This window comes from Penicillium verrucosum (genome assembly GCF_028828655.1).
Source record: "Penicillium verrucosum strain IBT 35672 chromosome Unknown utg000001l_segment0_segment0, whole genome shotgun sequence".
NCBI classification, from domain to species: Eukaryota; Fungi; Ascomycota; class Eurotiomycetes; order Eurotiales; family Aspergillaceae; genus Penicillium; species Penicillium verrucosum.
The window spans coordinates 1,297,260-1,320,425 of record NW_026643210.1 but is presented as its reverse complement, the minus strand read 5'-3'; the positions used below and the strand labels follow the sequence as shown (position 1 = coordinate 1,320,425).

Here is a 23,166-nt window from a genome sequence, read left to right as displayed (position 1 = left end):
GGTCTATCTAAAAAGAATAACAGTCACAAAGGGCATGGGCTATATGTCTAGGTTGATTTTGCCTCTTCCTCGTCGACATGTGGGCCATAAATCACACTCTTAATTCCACCCCGACCGGCGACATTTTTGAAAGCGTCCTCAGCCTGACTGAAAGGATACTCATGAGTGACGAGATCATCCAGCTTGACTCGGCCCGAGTTCAGCAATCCAACGGCCAACTTGAAGTCTCCAGGCCCATACCGGAAGCTTCCCTTGAAAACAATCTCCTTGTCGCAGATCTGACCAACCGGAATCGATGGGTTTGGTTTTCCCAAGCCGACTTGAATGAAAGTCCCACCCTGCGTGAGGGCATGAATACCACAGTTCTGGCAAGGCTCAGCACCAGTTGCATCCAGAGCAACATCAACACCATCAGGGAAACCAACAGCGGCCAACAAATCCAGCGCATTCTTCTCCGGCGTCTCGGTGCTCATCTGGTATGTGTGCGTAGCACCATATTTGACCGCGGAAGCAAGCCGAGCTGGGACAACATCCACAGCGACAACCGTTGAGGCACCGAAAGCGCGCGCAACAGCGCAGCAGAGCAATCCAACAGGCCCAGCTCCGAAAATAACCACTGCTTTATCCTGCATGAACCCTGCCAATTGGCAGCTGTGCACAGCCACGCTAAGAGGTTCAATCAGGGTACCGTCGCGCAGGGAGATGTGGGCTGGGAGCTTGAAACAGCATTCTGCAGGTACGCGGTAGTAGGTGGCGAGGGTTCCGTCGTACGGTGGGGTTGCGGCAAAGCGCATTCCCCGACAGAGGTTGTAGCGGCCGTTGCGACAATGATTGCAGGTGTTGCAGGCGATGCCGGGCTCGAGGGCGACTCGGTCTCCGACGGTGAGGCCTTGAACACTGCTTCCGCTCTCTACCACGATTCCTGTTGACTCGTGGCCTAGGATTATGGGGTTTTCGACGACGTATGGCCCTATCCGGCCGTGTTGCCAGTAGTGTACCTGTTGCGCCGAGGATTATGTTAGTTTCTTTTTCTTTTTCTTCTTTCCTTTTTTTTTTGGAATTGAGACAATGGAAATAGTGAAATAGCGGGGAAAGCTGGGGAATGGGGAAAGTCGAAGCTGTTGCACTCACATCTGAACCACAGAGACCTGTTGCCATTACTCGGACTATGACATCTCGGTCTGACTGGAGTGTGGGTACGCTGCGTTCTTCGAAAGCAAATGTGCCTCCGGGATGCAGTACAAATGCCTCATTAGTCGTCTAGATAAATTTTAGAGTGAGCAGGTGAAATATAAACCTATGTGTTTGGGTCACTGGGATTGGGACATACATACCTGGGTAGCTTTTGTGACGGTCATATTCGCGATTTTTTTTTTAATTTAATTGAGCAAAGGTTCTGTAGATGTGGGATTCTACTGAGCTTTAAATATTATGTCCTAAATATTTTTACCCACTCAGTTAGATGTGGGCGAATGGATCATCTTTTGAGGTATTTCCGGCGGATAGTCGACCAGCTCCATATAGCGTCTCCATGTATCGTCTCCATACTTTGATCTGTCTCCGAGATTCGAGCCGAAGTAGTCTACGGGATCCCGATACTTCCTTTTATTGGGGAAAGTAGAATGAATAGGAACAGAACCATAAGAATTCTTGACATTATTTGAGCCATTGAATTTAAATATATTCTCATTTTTAATCATATCTTCTGACACGTAGCTATCCCGAATTCAATTACCGGACATTCAGGAACCGTGTCTGCTGTCTGTTGTCTTCCGGGATATTCAACTACCAAATCGTCCCGGAACCGCTTGATAATTCACCGGAACCGAGAGATTTAGGGCTCCACCAGAGAATCACGGAACCGTTCACCCCCACAGAAACACAGTCAATGTCGGGGATTATCACGAACTGGATAAGAAATAAGACTTGAAATGATCAATAATAGGTCAAGGCTGTTGGGTACTTCCGTATTATCCAATAGTAACCCTGAACTCCATGAAATACATGTAAATGTATGTAAATGTATGTAAATGTATGTAAAGAGATGTAAATATATGGAATTCGGTAAATCAAAATGGTGACCCCATAATGTACATCCGGCTCCATTTCCCCACGGGAAGCATCTGGGGTATAAATAGAACCATTTCCCCCGTCTCTTGATCAAATCCACAAGTGGTTTCTGCAACAAGTTGCATCCTAGTTGGTCAATTCCTCTACGGCACTATGACTATCACGAAATCCTTCGAGGCGGCGCCCAGTGGGACTCTCCGAGAGCGTTCCCTAGCTGTCGCCGCGCAAATTGAGGAGCAGCAGACATGGCTGGAGAGGAAACTCAAACCCAAGAAGATCTCTGCCAGATATCCCTTCAAAGGCACAGCTTTACTGTATGCAACCTGTGCCTTTGGTAGTTTGGGAGATGCTCTTTTCGGTTATAACTCTGGTATGACATCCTCGAATATAACATATGTATATATATTTATATATATGTTGGCAAGATATACATGCTGATTTGATAGGTATCATGTCCGGGCTGCTGGTCAACGAAATATTCATAGCTCGCTTCTTCAAAAACTACGGAGGAGCCGACGGGACGACAAGTGGAGTCAATCCCTCGATTACAGGCATATCGGTTTCGTGTTTGCAAGCCGCAGCGGCAGTGGGAGCACTCATCGCGGGTCGTCTTGGTGACATGATTGGTCGAAAGAAGTGTGTCCGCATCGGCGCTTTCATTTACTTCTTCAGCTCGTTTATTCAGATGTTTGCCCCTGGTTTCGCAACTTTCATTGCAGGTCGCACTATCCAAGGAGTGGGCGTTGGCTTCCTCTCCATGACCGTGCCCATCATTCAAACAGAGATTGCGCCCCCTCACCGCCGAGGTTTGATGGTGGGTATAGAGTATAGTTGTTTGATTGCCGGATATATGCTTTCTTGCTGGGTGGACTATGGGTTTAACTTCTTATTGCCCGATCCTATTTCGTGGCAGGGACCCTTCATCATCCAGATTGTGCTCTCTTTTGTCTTGCTTGGCATGTCTTTCTTCCTACCAGAAACCCCTCGATGGTTGGCGTTGAATGGTTTCGTGGACGAAAGCTTGCAGGTAATTGCAGACCTACATTCTAATGGTAATACGCATGCCGAGCATGTTCAGCACACCTTCCTCGAAATTCAAGAAGCGGTTATCTATGAGAGCAATCTTGGGAAGTCCAGCTGGAAGGTGAGGCTACCCTTACTACTTGTTGAACTGGTTAATTATTGTGAATCGACTAACCCTGGATCACCCCTTTATAGGAAATGTTCACCCGCTATCGCAAACGAACCATCGTTGGGATTACAGTGCAGATGTTTGCACAGATTAACGGAATCAACATCATCTCCTTCTACCTCCCGAGCACCCTCTCCTCCGCTGGCTATGATAATCGCAAATCCCTGCTATATACAGCTGCCAATGCTATTCCCTATACCGCCGCAACAGTTGTGACCTGGTGGTTAGCAGATCGATGGGGCCGAAAGCCTTTACTTATTCTTGGAGGTCAGTTCGCGTATGGAACCGAATTGATGAACCACTAAATTTTAACAAATTCAAACCAGGTCTCGGCATGGCCGTACTACTCGCAATTGTCTGCGTCTTCACCGAAATTAACGTGGATGTCCAAACCAAAGCAAATGGTCAGTATGCCTTTGTCATGCTTTACAATATCCTCTACGGATTCACCTGGGGTCCGATGCCTTGGCTTCTACCTGCCGAAATCTTCCCCCTCCGCGGCCGGAGTAAAGGTATGGCCCTGGCCACGACTAGCAATTGGATCTTCAACTTCATTATTGGAATGGTCTCTCCCGACGCTTTCTCTGGAATTCATGGTTATTTCTACATCGTGATTGCAGGATTCTGTCTCAGTTCGGCTGTCCTGGTTCACTTTTACTATGTTGAGACAGCGCACCATTCTCTAGAGGAAATTGCGGTTGCATTCGGTGATAAGGCGTTTGCGAATGATGATGCGGAGGTCATGGAAATGGCTGATGCGAAGAGTGAGCAGGTGGAATACTCAGCGTAGGGGGGATCTGATGGTTTCAATTTTTGATTGTTTTATTTATCCATCAACCTTTTCTTTGGGCTCTATTGTGTTCTATATGCAAGAAATCACCGACTAAGTTTACATTAATGTATCCATAATCCGGGAGGTCCACCTACCTACTAGGAAGTAAAGAAAGCCCTAAATGATTCGGAACGAGTATACCTCAACCTCCGGAGATGTAATAATTGGAGTTTCTTGGGAATTATTTAGGAACTATTAGGTTGGACCTCGTTGGCCATTTAATTTCTGAAATAAACTATATAGTTAGTTCCTTTGGGTTGCCACGTTAACAGTCGATTATATATTTTCCAGTATTAATGTCAAGTGTATATTTCTAGCGACAAAGAAAGAATCTTTTCATTTACCCTTAGCAGCAAGCCATTCACACTAGAAAAAATCTGTGAGTATCTTCTTTGGATTTTGGTTTATTCAAGCATAGCATTTGCAATTAACATGCCCTTGACCATTGACACCAGTACTGCCTCGGGCCTTCCGTTGATGAAAGCCCCTAAGCCGCTTTGGGACGGCTCTCGTAAGGAAATCTCGGCAACTCGATTTTAGTCTTACACTTAGGTTTATAGGGTCAACATTCGAATGCCATACAACGAAAATTTCGGTTGTGTAGTGTAATGGCTCATCACTCTGGTTTCTGATACCAGCAATCCCGGTTCGATCCCGGGCACGACCTCTTCTTTTTTTTTGCATTTTTTTTGCATTTTTTTGGGGGGTGGATACATATATATGTATACTGGGATATAAAACCCACCCGGAAGAGGAACAATTTAACCGAGGCCAAATGAGCTCTAGCGTAGAAAAAAGCATCAGAGAATAAATACGAGCCCATCGCCCGTTCCTTTTTTCTTCTTTTTTCTTCTTTTTTTCTTTTATATCAACTTCACGGGGCTCCACTTTGTGGCTTGCTGAGGCTTATCCGATGGCTTCGGCCTCTATGGATTTTCTTCCGTTCCCGGCCCTGGAGAGTATAGAAAGGCGTTCCTCTTTATACAACACGTTATAGCTGTGCTAGGGTATCTTTTGGGGTACCCTATTAGCATTGGCTGTGGGGAGGACGTCACATTCCTTTTCTTTTAGTTCACTTGGTGTGATTTAAATCTAGATTTTAATACAATTGCTTCACATTCGTGATTCTCACACTCTAGATTGATTCCTGAGAAAGTATGAATAATCCTGTAATCAGTGGATGAATGTTGTAATAAATCCAGTAGCCGTGCCAAGCGCCCAAGACACCTACTGGTGCGTCCACAAACGCAGTACCTTTTGTATTGGTAAATCATACAAAAGATACTTAATTTCTAGATTTTGCGTTTGCTGGGTTGAGTAGTTTGCTGTGGATAGTTCAGCGCCTGAGAAGTCCCCTTGTACAAGTTTGTGGCATATAGTTGTCTCACTGAAATACCAACATCAAATTGAATTCTGCAGACGTGAATAAACAATGGGAATCTCATGTACAAGCTCAGTATGTACTATGCTATGATAAAATAAAATAAAATAAAATAACCACACCGGACCAATGGTCCTATGCCAGTCAAGGATATCTTGAAAGAAGTAAAATAAAAAAGAAAAAGGCTGATGCACAATGCTGCAAGGGACATGGACGAGTCTGGAATCGAAGCCGTCAAGAGAAGCAGAAAACGCCAATGTCGCCCATAAATGCATCCCCCGAATACGGTATACCTACCGGCCCTCCAATAGCACACATAACACCGACAAAACCAACGCGACATAGTCGGCCTACAAAATCAAATGCAACGGAAGAAATATTCATCACGTAGTGGAAAGTCATTGGGTATCTCAAGCCACAGATGCGCGTGCATTAAAAGACGAAACGTGGACATCGAGAAAAATCAGAGCACGCCGCCGGGAAGATTGATTTGTCCTTGTTGGCCACCGTTGAAACCAGCACTGTTAGGTGCTGATGCACCAGGCCCTGGAGTGCCTGAAGGGTTGTCCATGTGGATCTTTCGCAACATGAACATTGGTTTCCGTCCTTCCTTTTCTAGCTGCTTGAACAAGAGAAGGGGTTTCTCCTGCAATTCCAGACACCGCTCTTGATCCCCATAAACAATATAAAGGGCGTAGTTCTTCCAATCGGAGTTGATGTTGTATTTCTTGAGAGCAGCCGGTAGGACCTTGTAGCAAGGGTCTTCCCAAGAGACTCGGAATGACTTGAAGATTTCCACGCTACTTGGATTCTCACCGCCGCCTCCACCTCCGCCACCACCACCACCTCGTGAGTCAGATCTATCGAGTCGTGGGTCAAGACGTGATGCAGTAGATGGTGTCTCCGCACGGGATGCTGAAAGCTGACTCGGCGTGGACCGGTCTCTAGACTGTATTGTCGGGGTCTGTTCGGCATAATCATAGGCTGTGTTGCGGTTTGCGTTGGAGAGTGGTTGGGTATATGACCGAGGATTGAGTGTCTGAGGATGAGCATGGTGATGGTGAGGTGACGTCGGTGAAGGAATTCCAGGTGATAGTTGTGATCCTCCATTCATTGAGGACGTCAAATGGGATGAAGCGGCCAAGGCAGAAGCTGACGGATTAAGGTTGTCGTGATGAGAGCGTCCATCATAACCCGAAGGCGGAGGATGGGTTGGCGAGTTGTTTTTGGATGTGGCACCATTAGGATGAATGCGTTTGGAGAAAGCCCGCGCAATTTTCGACGACGAAGAAAGTTCCTGAGTGAGTGTGGGTTGGGGAGTTGACGTTGACGTGAGAGTAGCCGTGCTGTCGTGCCAACTTTCTGAAGATTGCCCATGTGAAGAGGGCGGAGGTAATGGGTGTGACCGATCTTTTACTATTTTGATCACTGGTAGGATTTCTTCGCGCAATCGCCGGTAATCGTCAGTGATCCGGCGCAACTCTGTTTCAACCAACATGAGCTTTTCGTCTCGAACTTGAATCGATTTGATTAAACGCGCGAGATCCTCTTGTGTTGCAGTTTCATTCATACTCTGGTCCGCCGCTGCAAGTGTGGGTCAGAAGTGAGGTTAAACCAGGACGTCTGAGAACATACTAAGTGGAATATAATGGTCTGCATCGAGGGGAACATCTTGCTTGACCTTGATTTCATACACGCTTTTCAAGATCGTGAGTCGATGTCCCACACTGCTGATGCCCATTTCCTTCAACTCTTCATGTTTCAGGGCAATTAGGGCTTCACCGACAATCCCATTCTCTGCGCCATAGATCATGGTTAGTAAACACTGCGAACTAAATATGCCCGAAGAAGTCTGCTCACCTCGAAATGTACCGTGATATTGCAGTAATCCAAGCGATGTCAAAAATTCCTTGCATTCATCGACTCCCCATTCTATAATGAGTGTTCGCGGTGAGCGAGGACCATCGATCGGATGTCCAAATTTGGTCGGGGTGTGCTCTGATGAGTGAATGGAGGAGTCCGTGGGGGAAGATTCCGAGTCGACGTGAAGGTGTGGTGAAGTTATGACACTGCGTTCGTACTCATCGTCCGCATCGGAGTCGGCGTGGTAGGAGGTGTGGAGAGACATGACGGGGGATCTTTGGTGGCAAGACAATATTCACCGAAGGTAGATATGAATGGTATGAGGGGTTCACAGGCGCCGCCGCCAGAGTGGAGGTACTAGGGCCAGCAAAGACAAACAAAATGGGTGTCGGCGGTAATGCGCCGAATGCTCTATTTTTATAGAAAGCGCGGGCGGAACGAGGGGACGTGAAGACTCAAAGGGTTTAAGGCGAACATGGGCCGATTCGCAAGATATTCGAGCAGACAGGGGTTGTATTGTATCTCTCGTGTTCCGGTCGAAATATGTTTTGGATGTTCCTTTCCGAGGAGGGGGTGTTGCCGTCGAGTGCAAGTACGCGGCAATCAACAAGCTGAGCAAAGCGGGGAAGGTTGGCGGTTCAGGGCCACGGCGGGATAGGGGTGTTGGAGGAAAGTCAGGCCACCGGTGAAAGTGAGTGATACGTCTCTCTGTTCCCTGAAGCCAAAAGTAAACGGATGTCTAGGGGCATTTGAGAAAAGGTCGAGATTAGGCGAAGAGGAACCCCCGTCTGATGAGAATGGGGTTCACGTGACTGGGTCTGGACTCTTCATAACGGGGGGAACACTCCAACCTTGGAACCTTCGTATTTGGAGATTGGAAGTATACGACTACATCAATTACTGACATACAAGTTGGAGCATCCTGTCCAACTAAGATATACTATTTCTATAAACATTTGAACCCAATATCTTTGGAATTACAATTGAATTTGTTACTCTCCCCACCTGCCAAGGCACCTACACAAAGAATTGTAGCTTAGCGGTTCCCTCTGCACCTCCTTTACTTCAACTCTAGGCACCCATTGATCTTTGATAATGTCATGCTGAACTTTTAGGTGCGCTTGAGATACCCGTTCTCGATGTGATCTGCCATCTCCTTGGAAACAGATTAGGGAGTCATCGCTACTGAGTGACCTGTGATCAGGTGTACACAGAGAAGGATCGAATGGTGTTGCTGATAGTTATAGCTATGTGCTGTTGGTGATTGTATACACTGTACCAATCAAGTTCATATTGACTACGTTGAGCTCCAGCTAGACAGCAGACTTGTTGATAGGTATCAAAATAGGACAGAAGCGTTATTACTCCTGGAAGCATGGCGTAGTATTGGTATATCACCATCTAAAGGCCATAGGTCGTCACCAGAGGCACAGCTGATGTTATGATAATATCGTAATTTTTGTGAGGAGAGTTGATGATCGTTGCCTCATACATTTGTATTTGGTCATCCTAGGAAACAATATTGCATTTTACACACTGAATCGGCCCGATTTGGTGGAATGGTCCAATCCAAGAGGCTGGTGTACTCATAGGGAGGTGTTTGGGGCATATTGATATTGATATTTAAACCCCAAAAGACTTGCTTTCTTGCTGGATGGGCAAATTGGACCTGTCATATATTAATCCTGACACCCATCGCCAATTTTAGGTTATCATCCCCAGCCTCGGGCTAATGTCCATGGAGTTTGCCCGGCAAACCCCCACGTTTCAACCGAAGGGCTTGATTCGGCTATCCCTAAGAAGAAATCATCAAAGACACATCGTGGGGCATAGGGCTGGAGTACCAAACTGCGTCATCAAGAGCTATGAAAGAGCCAAAGCTCTAGGTACGGTAAAATGCTGTGTTTCGAAAAGAAAAGGGGGATATTCAGAACCCCATGATTGGTAGTCTATTCAAATGCAAGAGCGCCCGTAGACTTCATATGTAAACCCATGAAATTTGATGCAGGCCGAAATAATCTGTACTTTTTGGAAAAGAACCCGCCATGCATGATCGCAATTTGAAATGCTGCTTTCCCAGCGCCCGGTGTCTGTCATTATTTCTTGTCGCCGTTGGGCGCACTCTCGCCTTCTAAGTCGGCAACTTCTCGTATGATATCTTTCAATCCGCGAACACCCTCGTCGACTACAGTCTCCGGAATGCGGATATCGATTTCTTCAATGTACTTCAGAGGGTCGTATGGATGTGAGTGATCTTTGACTTTGTTGCCTTTCTTGACACCGTTGGTCTCTTTTGTTCCGTTTGTAGTTTCACCATTTGCGATCTTGGCCCCCAGTGCGGGGTGGGTTCGACCCTCTGCCGAAGCGAGCACGGCCGCCATTACATCGTCGAAGGTCTCACAGCGGCCGGCGCGGAGGAGTTCTGTGGCGAGGGTGGTGACCTTGTCGGTCCAGCCCAAGCGGTGGAGGGAGCTGAGGATATTTTCCTGTAGATCTTCGAGTGCGCTGCTGGCGGACAGCTTGACGAGGAGGTCGGATTCAAGGGCGTCGGGGGTGGAGGAGGCTCCGTTGGTGGAGGCCGAGGGGGGCATTGTTGGTGTGTGTGTGTTTGAGGGTTCACAGGACAACACTTGATCACAAAAGAAAGGCACAATATGAGCTTTCAAGACAAAAGCTCTAGTTCTGAATTGCGCACAAGAAATGGGGCAACGCTTTGCGCACAAGCGATGGGTTGTCGGAGAGGAGGGGCCCGCCCTTTATTTCAATACGGGGATTGAAAGCGGATTAGAATTACATTGCATGTAGTGAAAAATAGACATGCATAATGGATCAGACAATTGAAGGTGAATAGAAAAAAATAAGAAACAAGAGCGTCCAACAATTGTGTATGTTGTAGATGAATAGGAAGACTCTCACATGGCCAGATCGGACAATCGGACAATCGGCATTGTGGGTCCGAGCGGCGAATCGCTCCTTGATGCCTCTTGATGCCTCTTGATGCCTCCTTAATTGGATTGAATTAATCACTATACTCTTCATCTGGTACAAAAGAATATATCAGATTCAACTTTACTAGCAGGGAAACTACTACAACTATGTTCTAGTTTATATCCATCCTGATATCCACTAACAGATCTCAAAATCATGTATCCATCTTCGGCCTACAACTTAGCGTCCTATTTCGATTTGATCTCAAATGGACCAGGCGCAGGATTTGACAGTGCCCAGGCAATGCCGTCGCTCATAACCTCGTCCCATCTCTTGTTGTCGGACAGCTGCTTGTACCTCCTGAATGAATGCGGGACACCGGGGAAGACATGAACATTGGTAGGGATGCTGATCGAAGATTTAGTTTTTGAATATTCCCAAATTTGGAAGAATATGGCAAACTCACCCGTTCGCAGCGAGCTTCTGTCCATAAAACAGACCCTCATCTCTCAATGGGTCATTCCCCGCGATTCCAAAGGTCGTAGGAGGCAAGTCCTTAACCTCTTCCGCGGTGGCATTTCCAGGGTTCATCCGGCGATCTCCAGCAGCATCCTTGGTGTCGTTAAGCCCAAGAATCCCGCTGAACAACCTCATTCGAGCCACCGGCAAGACAGGAGCCTCGGCACATTGCACATAGCTCGACAACTCAGGACTCTTGAGTTGCTCCAGTCTCGGCGCATAGTGATCCCACTGTACAACACATGGAATCATGAGGACCTGTCCTGCAATCTTTGGGCAGGCTGCTAAGCGCTTATCATCACCGCGCAGCTGAGCCAGCGCCAACGACGCAGTCAACCATGCACCAGCTGAAATACCGCCCACGACAACCTGCTCGCTGATCCCGCCAATTTCGGCAATGTTCTCGTGTAGCCAGACGAATGCATCTTCAGCGTCGTTCCAGGCAGTGGGATAGGTGTATTCGGGACTGTGTCGGTAGTTGATATTCAAGACCACAACTGGGGTACCCTTCTGGACACGCGAGGTGACAATCCGCGAACAAATGCCGTCTTCAGAAGAAAGTGTCCCGAGCAGGAAACCGCCGCCGTGAAGATGGACGTAAACGGGCAGGCGCTCGGAAATTGGAACGCCGACGGGGCGGTAGGTGCGTGCTTCGAGGGGCGTGCCGTCGCGAGCTGTGATTGTGTAGTTATGCAGTTGAACTGCGGCACCGAGTCCGTCGATCATATCTTCGGCGGCGCTTGCCTCGCGCCCCTTGTTTAGCAGCTCCTTTAATTGTTCCACCGAGAGATCCTTGGGGGCTCAGGCAGCGTCGACTCGAGGGCGATCCATTCGGCGCTAGGTATACCATATTCAGTGAAGTCGGCCATTATGGGTAAATGTACATGTAATCTTATTGCTAAGAGAAGAATGGAGAGTAGAGAAAGGAATAACAAATAAACAAGAACTTCATCTTTTACCCGGATTTAATAAATCCCGCTCACTGGAAAGGCAGAGCAACCCACTCGAGGGGCACTGGCATATACAAAATACGTGTACAACATAGCCGGGTACATTCATTGAGAGACATGTCACCATCAGATTTACCCCCTCAACGTCACCTCGGCTCGGCTCGGTAACAGCATATCTGAGCAATTCGGTAACCCCGCATGAAGATGGACTATTTAGGTATGCCGTGAACGAGCAAAGATATAGTAGGTATAACGGTAGATAGTACCTAGGTATGCGCATCTGCTTAGTTATACGTAGTTGACAAGCTAACTTAATTGAAAACCAAATCATCAGATCAATAACTATGGAGTCCGGCATTCCATCCGATCCCCCATCACGTTCCTTAGTCAAAAAAGTTGCCATCGTAACAGGCGCAGGCTGTCTCGGCGATGGAATTGGAAACGGACGCGCGATTTCAATCCTTCTTGCCGATGATGGCTGCGACGTACTCTGTGTCGACCTCAACCTAGAATGGGCCAACAAGACCGTTGAAATCGTGAACTCGAAACCCGGTCGTGGACGAGCGCTTGCGATTCGTGCGGACGTCACATCTGAAGATGACTGCCAAGCGGCAGTATGCTTCGCAGTTGAAAAGTTCGGTCGACTTGATATTTTAATCAACAATGTTGGAATTGGAGGCGCGGCGGGCACTGCGGTGGAAGTTGATATGACGCAGTGGGCGAAAAGTATGGAGATCAATGTTGCCAGTATGGTTCAAATGGCCAAGTATGCCATCCCCGAGATGGGCCGAAATGACGGTGAGATCAAAGGGAGCATTGTGAACATGGGAAGTGTTGCTGGGTTGAAGGGGGGTACACCTCATCTGCTATACCCAACTGCCAAGGGTGCCATCGTTAACATGACCCGTGCTATGGCGGCCCATCACTCGCCAGATGGGATTCGTGTGAATTGTGTCTGTCCAGGGGTATGTTCACACTTTTCGTGGCATGGAACCGAAGCTGATAAATATCAGATGCTGTATACGCCTATGATGTATGGGAAGGGTATGAGTGAAGAAGCGCGTGAGGCCCGTCGGAAGCGAAGCTTATTGGGGACTGAAGGAAATGGATGGGACTGTGCTGGAGCTGTTGTATTCCTTGCTGGACCTCATGCCCGGTGGATGACTGGTGTTATTCTGCCTGTTGACGCAGGGACAACAGCTGCTGTAGGAATTGGAATGACGAAGAGCGCAAGTGTCAATGCTTAAAATTATGATCAGATAGTCTATTCTCTCCTATAGATCTATAGATCACATTCTTCGCATACCTGTAAAACATAAGAAGGAAAAGAACTATCTTAAAAGGGACCACCAAAAACATAACAAGGCCGCTGTAACTTGACATAGCCATGCGACATCTAAATCTCAACCTTCGATAAACTCAAATATAAAACTGCATTGAATATCTTCTGACGCACTCATACAAGATCTGACACTAATCCTATCCGATCCTTAATATTTTGGCCCCTGGGAGAAGATGTCAACTTTGCTCTTAATATTTCCGTCCGTGAAGAGATGTTCCTACAAGTGTATACTTTTCATTGAACTTTGGCCGGTCTAGGAGATATTAGTAAAGAAGATCTTGAATTCGGAACTTGATGTGAACTAGATAGTACCTCCGGATGCCAGTAGCTTTACTAGAAACCCCGTGGCAGAGGTACCTAGGTAGGTACTAGGTTAGGTAAGACTGTGTTGAGATGAATGTGAGTAATTGCCTGGAAAATCAGGCCACAAAGGAGGCTCCTGAATCCAACCCTCTACTCCACTCTCTCCGCATCATCGCCCATGCTATCTCAACCCCCGGGATCTACCGTATCACGGAAACAGTGTGGTTTTTCGATATTCTAACTTTCATTTCGATTTGATTTCTAGCTCCCATGCACCCACACCCTTGTTGAAATGGACTGCTCCCCTGTTCCCACAACCCTTGTCGAAATGGACCCTGCAACACAGGAGCCCCATGGCCTTCTCAAACACCTATCCCAGCAACTCAAAGCCTTTGAACCTAGCCATCCTTCCCATAATGACCTTCAGAGGCTTGGAATCCAAGTATCCCAAGTCGCGACGGTAAATGACGAAATCTTATTCAACCCATGTTTTTTTCCGTCCACACCCAGATAGACTCCTTCAGAAGTATACAGTCAACCCCGACCCTGAAGAAAACGAGAAACCACCCATACTAAGACTCGTTCCAACCTTTGATGAAATCTTAGAAGATTGCCAAGAGGAGTATTCGGACCCAGAAGAAGTCCAGCAAGCAGTGGAGTCTCAAACCGAGGCACTTCAAAACTTACAATATGACGAGGACTGGTATATGCAAGGCCTACCAGTATACTATTATATTGGCTGGCAGCTTCATACATCTAGAACCATTCAGCCAGGAATATATTGCCTTTGGGACCTCGGGGACCAGGAATTTTTCTCGTTGGTAGGCGGCAGAATATTTTATTAAATATTTCATTGATTCTCGAGAACTCACTATTTCTAGCCCACCGTACAAACAAGGAGATCCTAAGTTATGTTCTAGTCAGCCTAAATATTGGCAGGTAAAGCATACTTTACGATATAGCAGTGACAGGGACTCCAGACGGCACCGGTGGAGATGTTCATTCGGTACCACTTAAGCCAACCAGTCCTGGAGATGTCTACCCTCTGTCTTAGATAGTCGCCTATTTCACTGCTCCCTAGAATTCAATATCGCTTCTTTTTAGTCATTAGATTTTACGACCTCGGGAATACGACATAAACAAGCCTCTGATCACCTTGACAAGGATTTATACCGTAATACACCTTTCCGTTGTCCTCAGAAGCCTACAAATTTGGAAGTAAGAGAGAGGTAAAGGAAAGAGCTCGGGGGTTGGGGTTGGACGTGCCCATAACAGCCCCTGAAGTCATCTTTCACTCTCGCCTACAACTCTGCTTATTTCTAAATCCAAGCATTCATCATCTTCATTTCATCATGTCATCGTCCACAGTACCTTCGAAGAGCAGTATTCCCAAGACCCCCAAAGAATGGGAAACACGTGTAACCACGTTACGAGTCTCGGACGTCCCGATGAGCCAGCTTAAAAAGGTTGACTCGGCGTCGAAGATGACAGAACAGCAGTTTGTCTGCCTAAGATCTGCTTGTGGGTTGGTTGTGCTGGGGCTGATTTCTGATTAGGGATCTTCACCAGTACCCGTGTTGATATATACAAGGATAATGATGCACCTCGCTATGTGCCTGGATTAATTGTTGTTGCTAAATGTCAATTTTGATCAGAATCGTTGATTCCGGTATATCCTGTAGACCGGACTCGGACTTCGATGGTATCGCACTGTTCAAAATCAGCAGTGTACTTTGTACTTCATTTAGACTTATCCATAAATGTGCAGCCGAACCGACGATTGAATCAGGAGTTATCGCTGTCCTATAAATTATCCGTCAGATTATCCGAGGAATTGTCTTTAGAGTATATAAACTTGAAAGCCCCAACTAGGAAATAGAAAGACCCGATAAACCAAAGATGGCGAGGCTACCTAGGAGTGGCCGTACCTTCTCCTACGGTCAGAAGATAAATGATATTTAGACACAATATGGAGCAAAGAGAACGCGAATAGACTAGCTCCACGCAAGAAAAACACAATAATTACTCCCATCAGAGTAGTGTTACGAACAGAAAGGTTCTCACGCGGATGCCTCGCGGAAGAAGGAGAAAAGAGGACAGCGTGCAAGTATCAAACGCCAGTTGTACATTCCGATCCATTTCGCCAAAGAGTAGGATTCGCTGAGATGAGAAGAAACGCCATTAAATGCGGGGGAGAGTTCGTGGTATAGTCATTATAGATCACCGTCTGTGTCGGTCGCCACCATGCGCTGTTTCTGCTTATCTTTGCTCTTCATCTTCAGTGCATCAATTGTATTCTGCACTTCATGCTTGGCCTCTGTTTCGAGGTTGGTGCGTTCATCCGGCTCGAGCGTTTCCTTATCCCCAACTCGCTCGTAGAGCATACGAGAGATGGACCGGTTGATGTTTGTATATTGCTCTTTCGAGATGGTCTTTTTCTTATAGTGGGGTTTTAGTCCAGTGCCTACCATTTTCTGTATATCGGCTTTGAGGGCGAGGGATGGACCAGCTCGAGTGGGGGATGAGTCAGGTGAGCGGGAGGCTCCGAAACACAGTGCTTGTTTGGGGATGCGGGAGCGAGGACGACCGGGCTGGCGTTGTGGTTTGTCTTCTTTGGCGCCATTTGATGATGGACTACCCGATGACACTTCGGGGGGAGAACGGAGGAGATGAGGGTGGGGCCGGGGATGATAGTTGGAGAGGGGATATTGGGCGGCTTCGCGGGTAAGGTGGTGGTGTGGCCGCCGCCAGGAGAGGGGAAGAGTAACGAGATGAGGCGGGAGAGATGGAGGGAGAAGAGGGACCAGGAGATGGATGGTCAGTAGGAGCGGCGGATGTCGAAGCGGAAGGTCCATATGAATGACTCGGTGCGTCTTCAACTTCCTTCAATAGTGATGACAGGAAGCTTGGTCCGGTGGGATTATCACCATTGGGCCGTACATTAGAGCTCGCAGCTCTAGATGATTCACCATTTTGAGTTTGCTGTGCACGAGCTGCGAGCTCTTGCGGCCTCCTCGTTCGAGGACGCTTCAACTTGCGCTCTGGTTCTGTGGGTTCAGGGGACGGCGACATGGTCGGCTCTTTGCGCTTCCTGGCTGCGCTCGGGTTGTTTTCGATCTCTCGTGCCCTCTCGAAAGCGTTCCAAGCGCGCATCTCCTCCAGGGACTCGGGCTCCGGTGTCGGAACTCTAGGCACCCGAGGTCGCGATGGTCGGGCATGGTCAAGATCGAACAGGGATGCTGTGTCGCGAAACCGGCTGCCACCACCTTGCCGCTCAGCGACCTCGAAGCGGCGTTGCCAAGCTTGAAATTCGCGCTGGTTGGCCTCCTCGCGACGACGTTGTTGCATCGCACGTTCGGCAGATCGATCGTCATCGAATGGGAAATCAAGGTCGAGATTCAAGTGGTCCCAGACCGATTGCCAGACTCGTGCCCAGTGGAGAGAATTCGTCTGAGTTCTATTCTGCAGTCGTCTCTGCTGAGCTCTAGTTCGTCGACTCCGCTGCTCGATCGCCCGAGACGGCCGTGCTGATACCTCGGGAGCTGGTCCCAGAGCACGTAGTTCCTCGCATTGTTGGCAGTACCATGATCCCGAGGGGATCTCGTCCAAACCTAGGCAGTATAGATGAGAAGGCCCATCACATCCATCGCATAAAAGAAGAACATCCTCGTTGTCGGCTTGTCCGCAAATTGTACATGGTTGAAAATCGGTCAAGTCATCCTCCACATATTCTATAATCATAGAAGGGTCAACTTCGGCCACTTGGGTTCGGTCCTGGACAGCGTAGGATGAAGTAACCGCTCCTATAGCAAATTAATATAGTCAGTACTTGTAATCTAAAGGGGATCATGTCATAAGTCAAAAGGAAGGGGGAGGGCGTCATACCTCCAACACTATCACTCAACTCCACCATATTGAAACTGCGCCGACATATCGGACAACTGTTTGCCCGTTCAACCCATGGTTTTAAACAATTATTATGTAGGACATGACCACAGGGAAGTAGCTGAGCGATCTGAGAGTCGAGCCCATTGAAGTCGCCATCCTTCAAATCAAGGCTCACAGGCTCAAGAGGATCACCCGCTCCTTCACCAAGGTCTCCTAAACAAACAATACAGCTATCGGACATGAGCGACAGAGTTATGAGAGAAGGCGAAGTCCATGAAGAAGCGCTCGAGAAGTGTAGAAGCGAGAAAGGTGTGGGGAGCGCCTTTTGAAGGTGGGCCGGATTACCGGACTAACGCAAAGCAGGAACGTGACGGAGGCGAATGATGCATGCCCTGGATTGGCTTGAACTTCGATCTTGGTATTTCTACCACGATATTTATCAAATTATAAAGCATTATACTTCTTGTTTTGTTTTGTTTTGTTTTACTGATGGCTATTATCTTTCAAGTATCGAATGTGGTGTGTATCCTACCATCCAACAAGGTCCTTGTACAACACAAACTACACAAAAGTCCCTGGAAGGCAAGGTGGCCGATCTACAAATTGAGAAATGACTACATTAGGCGCCCATGATTTAGTTGAAACCTGAATCACACCTGGGCCTTTGCCCAGGTGGACAGTTTCCACCTTAGTCATCGTCTAAGATCTCCGAGCAAATCACCAGGCGCCAGTCATCGTTCCGAGAAGGGTATGTATCATGTGGGAGTATACCCAGGCACCTGGTGCAAATGTCCAGGTGCACATAGAAAGTACGAAGATATGGTCCGGAGCGCACAGTCGGTCCAGACACTCGAAACAATACGTTGAGACCAGGTGACCTCCAAACCAAGATCCACTCATGTCCCGTCAAAGTCTACGTGACTGTCCAGCGCCTGAGAAACCACCAGAGACCGCAGATATGCAGTCCATCACCATATGGATAATGCACACGGTCGCAGAACGTCGAAGTAATCAGGTGGAGGATCTTGGATGGACCGGTGAATTTGTCTATCAGGTGGGCAGCGACCGAGGCGAACTTTGGAAAACCAGTCACATCGATATACGGTATACTCGGGTGCGAAGCGGATTGCAACAAGAATTCGTAATCCCGAATTTTTTCATTCATTTTTGGTATTCAGACGTAACCGTAAAAGAGAAATGAAACCACACAATCCTCCAATTTAGACCTCAGCGATCTCACGCAGACGACGGATGGTGGAACGGGTGGCAGCGGCAGCGGGGGTGCTAGAGAAAATAGTACGGTCAGTAATCTTTCCTTGTCGTGTGCGTTGTGGATCGCGACTGTGTGCGCCGAGCCCAAGGTCGATCCCCGAGTCGGATCACAGTGCCGTTCCTTGCGATAGTGGGCGACTTACGAGACGGTGTAAGCACCACCGGCAACAGTCTTGTCGCAGCCCTTGCACTCCCAGATACCGACAGCCTTGCGCTTGACGGTGTTCTTTCCGCAGAAAGTGCAGACGTAGCGGGCGTGCTGGGTGACTTCCATCTTCTTCACCTGCTTACGCAGGGAGGCACCGTATCTGTTGGTAAATTGTTAGAATCCGGGTCGTCGTGTAGGAGTATTTCGCTTTGGATTTGTGTGTCTCGATCGAAATCACAGTCGTGTAGGCGCGAAATGGGCGAATGTCATACCTGGTACCATATTTACCGGTGATGCCGACCTCTGTGGAAATTAGTTAGCATTGAGCAATTCGGTTTGCAGTGTGTTGAATTTGAGAAAGAGGCACATACTCTTGGTGCGCTTCGTCATCTTGGCTGGTGTAGAGGATGAAGATGGGTATTCAACAGGAGACCAAAAAAGACGCTTTGAATGAGGGCGGGTTGTGCTGTGGATTCTCGCTTAGGGCTCTTGGCTTCGTGCGATCACCTGACCATTTTGAGTTAGTGGGCTTACATCAGGAAGTTAATGGCCTCAGGTTTCCAATGCTTACTTTGTGTTTCGAAGGCCCACAAGGTCCACCAGATTTAAGACGATGACGGTGTTGGTGGAGATGTGATTTGATGTTGGATATTGGGATTTTTTTTTCTTTGGTTAACTTCCAAGGTTAGTTGGTTAGAAATTTTTTTTTATTTGATGCCTTCTATTTGAGGTGTCTAATATCATGTCGAATTTCCCCTCTACATCATACAAAATCACCTCGTGCAAATTATTGTATAGTTATTTATCTCCGGACATTGGATGTCTTATTTTCATTCGGCCTGATTGTGTTCGAGACCAGCCGCTTCCCCCAGTCCTCTTTTCCCGGGCTAATCGATCTATCCGGTCACGTGATATCTCCTGTCCATGAAATATAAACATCTCCAGTTTCCAGATCAATAGTTACTTAGTAGAATCTCGATTGTGTAACATGTGTTACTTCTAGTCCTACGTAAAGCTTCAAGAATTATTTTGTGGCTATTCCGCCCACTCCCCTTCCCACCCCACACTTGCGTCTTGAAGCGTACCGAGGAGCCTGTGATTTGCCGAAAGCTCCCTTTTCTACAAAACTACATCATAGACTCCAAAACACATCGACTCAACCACCATGACTTCCAACCGACAATATGACCTGGTCTTGCTGGGTCCAACCGGCTATACTGGCCGATTTTGCGCAGAGCACATTGTGCAGAACCTTCCTACCGATCTGAAATGGGCTATCGCCGGTCGATCCGCGCAGAAAATGGAGCCTATCGCTCAGGAACTGAAGGCTCTGAACCCCGATCGTGTGGACCCAGGTACATAACCTCATGGTCTCATTTGCCTATGACCTTTTATACCTCAATGCTCACTCGGATGTGATCATAGATGTCCTGGTCGTTCAACTGAACTCCACCGAGCTCAACGAGCTTGCCCAGAAAACGCGGCTGGTTATCAATTGTGTGGGTCCCTACCACTTGTACTCGACCCCAGTCGTGGAGGCATGCGCGGTCAATGGAACTCACTATGTGGATGTGTAAGTCTTTTGCTTTTGGGATTGTCCGAGTCAGTCGAACACTTGCTGATCGTTACAGTACTGGAGAAACACCCTGGGTCAAGTCGATCATTGACAAGTACCACGAAACTGCCAAGGCCAATGGCGCTATTGTTCGTTCTGCAACCAATTGTTGTCAAATATATTCATGCTAATTGCAGACAGATGATCCCTTGCACTGGTGTCGAGAGTGCCCCTGCTGATCTGCTGGCATGGTCTCTGGTTAAGCGAGTCCGAGAGGATCTCTCGTCTTCAACCCGCCAAATCAACAGCACCATCAAGGAAATGAAGTATGCAATTCCATGCCAATAGAGGATTACATCTCTAATCCATTCATAATAGATCCTCTGGTCCCAGCGGCGGCACCATGAATACCATTCTAACCATCTTCGATGGCTTTTCAACGTCCGAGCTATCCAAGGCAATGACACCCTTCTCGTTGACAGCATCACCGCCACCAAAGAACATCCCCGGTGAATCAATCCTGGAAAAAGTTTTCGGCGTGCGCTCAATTCGCGACCTGGGTACCGTGACGACCTCCCCGTCCGGTGTCTGCGACATGAGCATCGTGCACCGCAGCAGCAGCCTAATGCCAGAGCTATACGGGCAGAATTTCTTCTTCCGTCAGTTCCTGTCGGTCCGTAACGCCCTGATTGGCGTTGCTATCCACGTCGGCTTCTTGGTTGCAGTTACGCTGCTTGCGCTGCCGCCAGTGCGCTGGCTGGTAAAGAAGTTTGTCTTTGCCCCTGGCACTGGCCCGCGCAGAGAGGACTCGGCAAATGACCTTCTCGAGTACCACGCCATCGCTACTGCGGATAGTGCTTCGCCACAGCGCGTCTTCGGTACGCTCACTTACCACGGCGGTATGTACCCATTCACTGGGCTGTTGCTAGCTGAGGCTGCGATGGTTATTCTTAATGAGGAGGAGAAGATCAAGAAGATCTCGCGTGGTGGCATTGTTACTCCCGCTACGCTGGGTCAGGACTATGTTGACCGCTTGGAGAAGGTCGGCTGTAAACTTGAGACAAAGGTGTTTCAGTACTAAATAGCTTCGTCGTTTACGGGGTGAACCCCGGCCCTGTGCAGTCATGCTGGTTCACGCAGCTGCTCGCGACTTGTGATCAAGCACATATTCTTTATACTTTGACGATATGAGATACGGACTCTCGCGATAATCAAGCAATCATTCCTTTTCATTATGCAACTATAACTATAATTTCTCCGATCAGAGCTTACCCGTCCTTCCACCGACAACGGACTGATCCTTCAACCAAGTCCCAATAATCTCATTGACTTCCTCAGGCTTCTCCCACAGAGCCCAGTGCGCGGTATTAACCTGCTTCAGCGTCAGTCGCGGGAACCGCTTCGCCATAGACTTGCCCATCTGAGGCGGCAGAGCCTGATCCCTCAGCGCCTGGATAAACAATGTAGGAATCTGAATCTCGCTGTCGAGAATAGCGAGCTCATCTTTGTAGTTCACGTCGCGAGTGCGGTACCAGTTAACTATATAGAAATAATTAGCAAAAAACTTAATCAACGAATCCTAAGGATACCATACGCGGTCCATGAATGCCATGGCGAGCAAACTCATTCGTATAAAACTCCAACTCCTGTAGAAAGTTAGCATAATAATTCCCAAACCGAAGCCCAAATTAAATAATTTACCTCCTCACTCAACAATCTCGAAGGCTTCAAGTGGCCAATTTTATCAAGCAAAACACCCTTATTGGCATCAAATCCAATCTCACCCGCCTCGGTGCGACCTCCATAAAGCGCAAGCAAAAACTGACGAATCTCATCCTTTGACCGAATAACCTTCTCCACCTCCCCGCTCTTGAGCTGCAGCTGGTAGGCAAGGTGCGGTGTCACGTTACGGACAAGGTCTTCGATGGAGATGTTCTTGGCCATGGGTCGTGCATAAGGCACGCAGACTGTGAATAAGTGGCTTACTAGCTCTGGATACCAGAGGGCGATGCGGTAGGCAAGACCTGCGCCCCTGTTCTGTGTATTAGTCGTGCGGTTCTGGGAAAGAAAGGTTGCTCGGGGAGGGGGGAAGTGCTTGCCAGTCATGCCCGCCTAGGATGATTTGGGTTTCGCCTAGATGGGTTGCTAGGGCTTTGATGTCCGCTGCGCAACTTTTGTGTGGGCATACGGAGTAAAATCGTCCGGGGCGTCCTTGAGTTATTGTTAGGTGGTATTTCCTAATAGGCTCGAAGGTGGAAAGACTCACTGTTCGTCCGTATCCGAGGCAGTCGGGAGCTACCACCCGCAAGCCCATGTCTACGAGCATGGGGATTTGGTATCTCCATCCCATGGAGATATCGGGGAAGCCATGGATCTATGGAGAATATATCAACGTGTGTGTGGCTTTTTAATTGAGCTGGCCGCTTACCAGGAAGACGGTAGCTTTGTATTGTCTTGACTCAGGCTGGCTGAGAATGTAAGCTACAAATAGTCAGTTCATATTAATTCCATATAGAAGACATTGAGTGTAAGCTCTTGAGGTGTGGTATGCTCACAGTAGTTATGGCCATTGAGTGTAGCGGTCTTGTACTCAATACGGGAGTCACCCGATACTCGGATCTTGTCGACTGGCATGACGAGTTATATCAAGCGGTGATGGTTATATTTTCAAAGACTCGGACATCAAAAGGAAATGGGGGTTTCATGTGGTGTGTAACTTGGAAGATAGACACCTTTTTCAGGGCCCAAGCTTTGAAGTAACAGGCTATCAGGTGAAATCGAGCAATATATAACTTGGGACTTATACCATTTAAGAGGGAACAATGGGTTTCAGATTAATCAATGATATATAATCATACACGAAGCTAGCCCTGGAGAGGATGTCGGAGAGATTGATATACCGAGCTCCCTCCCAAGTTGTGCC

General features: G+C 47.9%; 13 protein-coding genes across 13 annotated transcripts; 6 read left to right on the top strand and 7 right to left on the bottom strand.

The window, feature by feature from the left end:
• Nucleotides 1-47: 47 nt before the first annotated feature.
• Nucleotides 48-1,358, bottom strand: N7516_000498 (NAD(P)-dependent alcohol dehydrogenase; the record flags this gene model as incomplete). Its single annotated transcript, XM_057213220.1, has 3 exons — nucleotides 48-998; nucleotides 1,132-1,260; nucleotides 1,335-1,358. The coding sequence occupies 3 exons, from the start codon at nucleotides 1,356-1,358 to the stop codon at nucleotides 48-50; spliced, it is 1,104 nt and encodes a 367-aa protein (XP_057075103.1).
• Nucleotides 1,359-2,223: 865 nt separating this feature from the next.
• N7516_000497 (sugar porter family MFS transporter) lies at nucleotides 2,224-4,052 on the top strand (the record flags this gene model as incomplete). Its single annotated transcript, XM_057213219.1, has 4 exons — nucleotides 2,224-2,440; nucleotides 2,517-3,214; nucleotides 3,289-3,529; nucleotides 3,589-4,052. The coding sequence occupies 4 exons, from the start codon at nucleotides 2,224-2,226 to the stop codon at nucleotides 4,050-4,052; spliced, it is 1,620 nt and encodes a 539-aa protein (XP_057075102.1).
• A 1,886-nt stretch (nucleotides 4,053-5,938) lies between these two features.
• N7516_000496 (adaptor protein STE50) lies at nucleotides 5,939-7,603 on the bottom strand (the record flags this gene model as incomplete). Its single annotated transcript, XM_057213218.1, has 3 exons — nucleotides 5,939-7,059; nucleotides 7,111-7,272; nucleotides 7,336-7,603. 3 exons carry the CDS (start codon nucleotides 7,601-7,603, stop codon nucleotides 5,939-5,941), a joined length of 1,551 nt encoding a protein of 516 aa, XP_057075101.1.
• A 116-nt stretch (nucleotides 7,604-7,719) lies between these two features.
• N7516_000495 (uncharacterized protein) lies at nucleotides 7,720-8,027 on the top strand (the record flags this gene model as incomplete). Its single annotated transcript, XM_057213217.1, has 2 exons — nucleotides 7,720-7,732; nucleotides 7,762-8,027. The coding sequence occupies 2 exons, from the start codon at nucleotides 7,720-7,722 to the stop codon at nucleotides 8,025-8,027; spliced, it is 279 nt and encodes a 92-aa protein (XP_057075100.1).
• A 1,407-nt stretch (nucleotides 8,028-9,434) lies between these two features.
• Nucleotides 9,435-9,929, bottom strand: N7516_000494 (uncharacterized protein; the record flags this gene model as incomplete). Its single annotated transcript, XM_057213216.1, has 1 exon — nucleotides 9,435-9,929. The coding sequence occupies one exon, from the start codon at nucleotides 9,927-9,929 to the stop codon at nucleotides 9,435-9,437; it is 495 nt and encodes a 164-aa protein (XP_057075099.1).
• A 585-nt stretch (nucleotides 9,930-10,514) lies between these two features.
• N7516_000493 (alpha/beta hydrolase) lies at nucleotides 10,515-11,654 on the bottom strand (the record flags this gene model as incomplete). The annotated part of the gene is made up of 3 exons (XM_057213215.1): nucleotides 10,515-10,674; nucleotides 10,733-11,585; nucleotides 11,633-11,654. The coding sequence occupies 3 exons, from the start codon at nucleotides 11,652-11,654 to the stop codon at nucleotides 10,515-10,517; spliced, it is 1,035 nt and encodes a 344-aa protein (XP_057075098.1).
• A 425-nt stretch (nucleotides 11,655-12,079) lies between these two features.
• Nucleotides 12,080-12,982, top strand: N7516_000492 (SDR family NAD(P)-dependent oxidoreductase; the record flags this gene model as incomplete). Its single annotated transcript, XM_057213214.1, has 2 exons — nucleotides 12,080-12,700; nucleotides 12,749-12,982. 2 exons carry the CDS (start codon nucleotides 12,080-12,082, stop codon nucleotides 12,980-12,982), a joined length of 855 nt encoding a protein of 284 aa, XP_057075097.1.
• A 690-nt stretch (nucleotides 12,983-13,672) lies between these two features.
• Nucleotides 13,673-14,397, top strand: N7516_000491 (uncharacterized protein; the record flags this gene model as incomplete). Its single annotated transcript, XM_057213213.1, has 3 exons — nucleotides 13,673-13,840; nucleotides 13,905-14,197; nucleotides 14,262-14,397. The coding sequence occupies 3 exons, from the start codon at nucleotides 13,673-13,675 to the stop codon at nucleotides 14,395-14,397; spliced, it is 597 nt and encodes a 198-aa protein (XP_057075096.1).
• Nucleotides 14,398-14,732: 335 nt separating this feature from the next.
• On the top strand, nucleotides 14,733-14,936 carry N7516_000490 (uncharacterized protein; the record flags this gene model as incomplete). Its single annotated transcript, XM_057213212.1, has 1 exon — nucleotides 14,733-14,936. The coding sequence occupies one exon, from the start codon at nucleotides 14,733-14,735 to the stop codon at nucleotides 14,934-14,936; it is 204 nt and encodes a 67-aa protein (XP_057075095.1).
• A 657-nt stretch (nucleotides 14,937-15,593) lies between these two features.
• Nucleotides 15,594-17,293, bottom strand: N7516_000489 (putative PHD and RING finger domain protein; the record flags this gene model as incomplete). The annotated part of the gene is made up of 3 exons (XM_057213211.1): nucleotides 15,594-16,259; nucleotides 16,321-17,183; nucleotides 17,266-17,293. 3 exons carry the CDS (start codon nucleotides 17,291-17,293, stop codon nucleotides 15,594-15,596), a joined length of 1,557 nt encoding a protein of 518 aa, XP_057075094.1.
• Nucleotides 17,294-18,406: 1,113 nt separating this feature from the next.
• On the bottom strand, nucleotides 18,407-19,319 carry N7516_000488 (60S ribosomal protein eL43). The gene is made up of 5 exons (XM_057213210.1): nucleotides 19,260-19,319; nucleotides 19,060-19,195; nucleotides 18,961-18,991; nucleotides 18,684-18,848; nucleotides 18,407-18,552 (listed from the first exon to the last, which is right to left on the bottom strand). The coding sequence occupies exons 2-5, from the start codon at nucleotides 19,076-19,078 to the stop codon at nucleotides 18,489-18,491; spliced, it is 279 nt and encodes a 92-aa protein (XP_057075093.1). The 5' UTR covers nucleotides 19,079-19,195; nucleotides 19,260-19,319; the 3' UTR covers nucleotides 18,407-18,488.
• A 534-nt stretch (nucleotides 19,320-19,853) lies between these two features.
• Nucleotides 19,854-21,324, top strand: N7516_000487 (saccharopine dehydrogenase family protein; the record flags this gene model as incomplete). Its single annotated transcript, XM_057213209.1, has 5 exons — nucleotides 19,854-20,043; nucleotides 20,114-20,261; nucleotides 20,320-20,392; nucleotides 20,445-20,569; nucleotides 20,622-21,324. The coding sequence occupies 5 exons, from the start codon at nucleotides 19,854-19,856 to the stop codon at nucleotides 21,322-21,324; spliced, it is 1,239 nt and encodes a 412-aa protein (XP_057075092.1).
• A 180-nt stretch (nucleotides 21,325-21,504) lies between these two features.
• Nucleotides 21,505-22,877, bottom strand: N7516_000486 (alpha/beta fold hydrolase; the record flags this gene model as incomplete). The annotated part of the gene is made up of 7 exons (XM_057213208.1): nucleotides 21,505-21,782; nucleotides 21,838-21,889; nucleotides 21,945-22,275; nucleotides 22,432-22,454; nucleotides 22,510-22,617; nucleotides 22,672-22,724; nucleotides 22,799-22,877. 7 exons carry the CDS (start codon nucleotides 22,875-22,877, stop codon nucleotides 21,505-21,507), a joined length of 924 nt encoding a protein of 307 aa, XP_057075091.1.
• Nucleotides 22,878-23,166: the final 289 nt, after the last annotated feature.

What these genes read in the sequence shown, in the direction of transcription:
- N7516_000488 (XM_057213210.1), bottom strand. An exon ending in ACCGGTAAATATGGTACCAG is followed by an intron (nt 18,849 to 18,960) that starts GTATGACATTCG and finishes ATTTACCAACAG; the next exon opens with ATACGGTGCCTCCCTGCGTA. An exon ending in GGTGGTGCTTACACCGTCTC is followed by an intron (nt 18,553 to 18,683) that starts GTAAGTCGCCCA and finishes TATTTTCTCTAG; the next exon opens with CACCCCCGCTGCCGCTGCCA.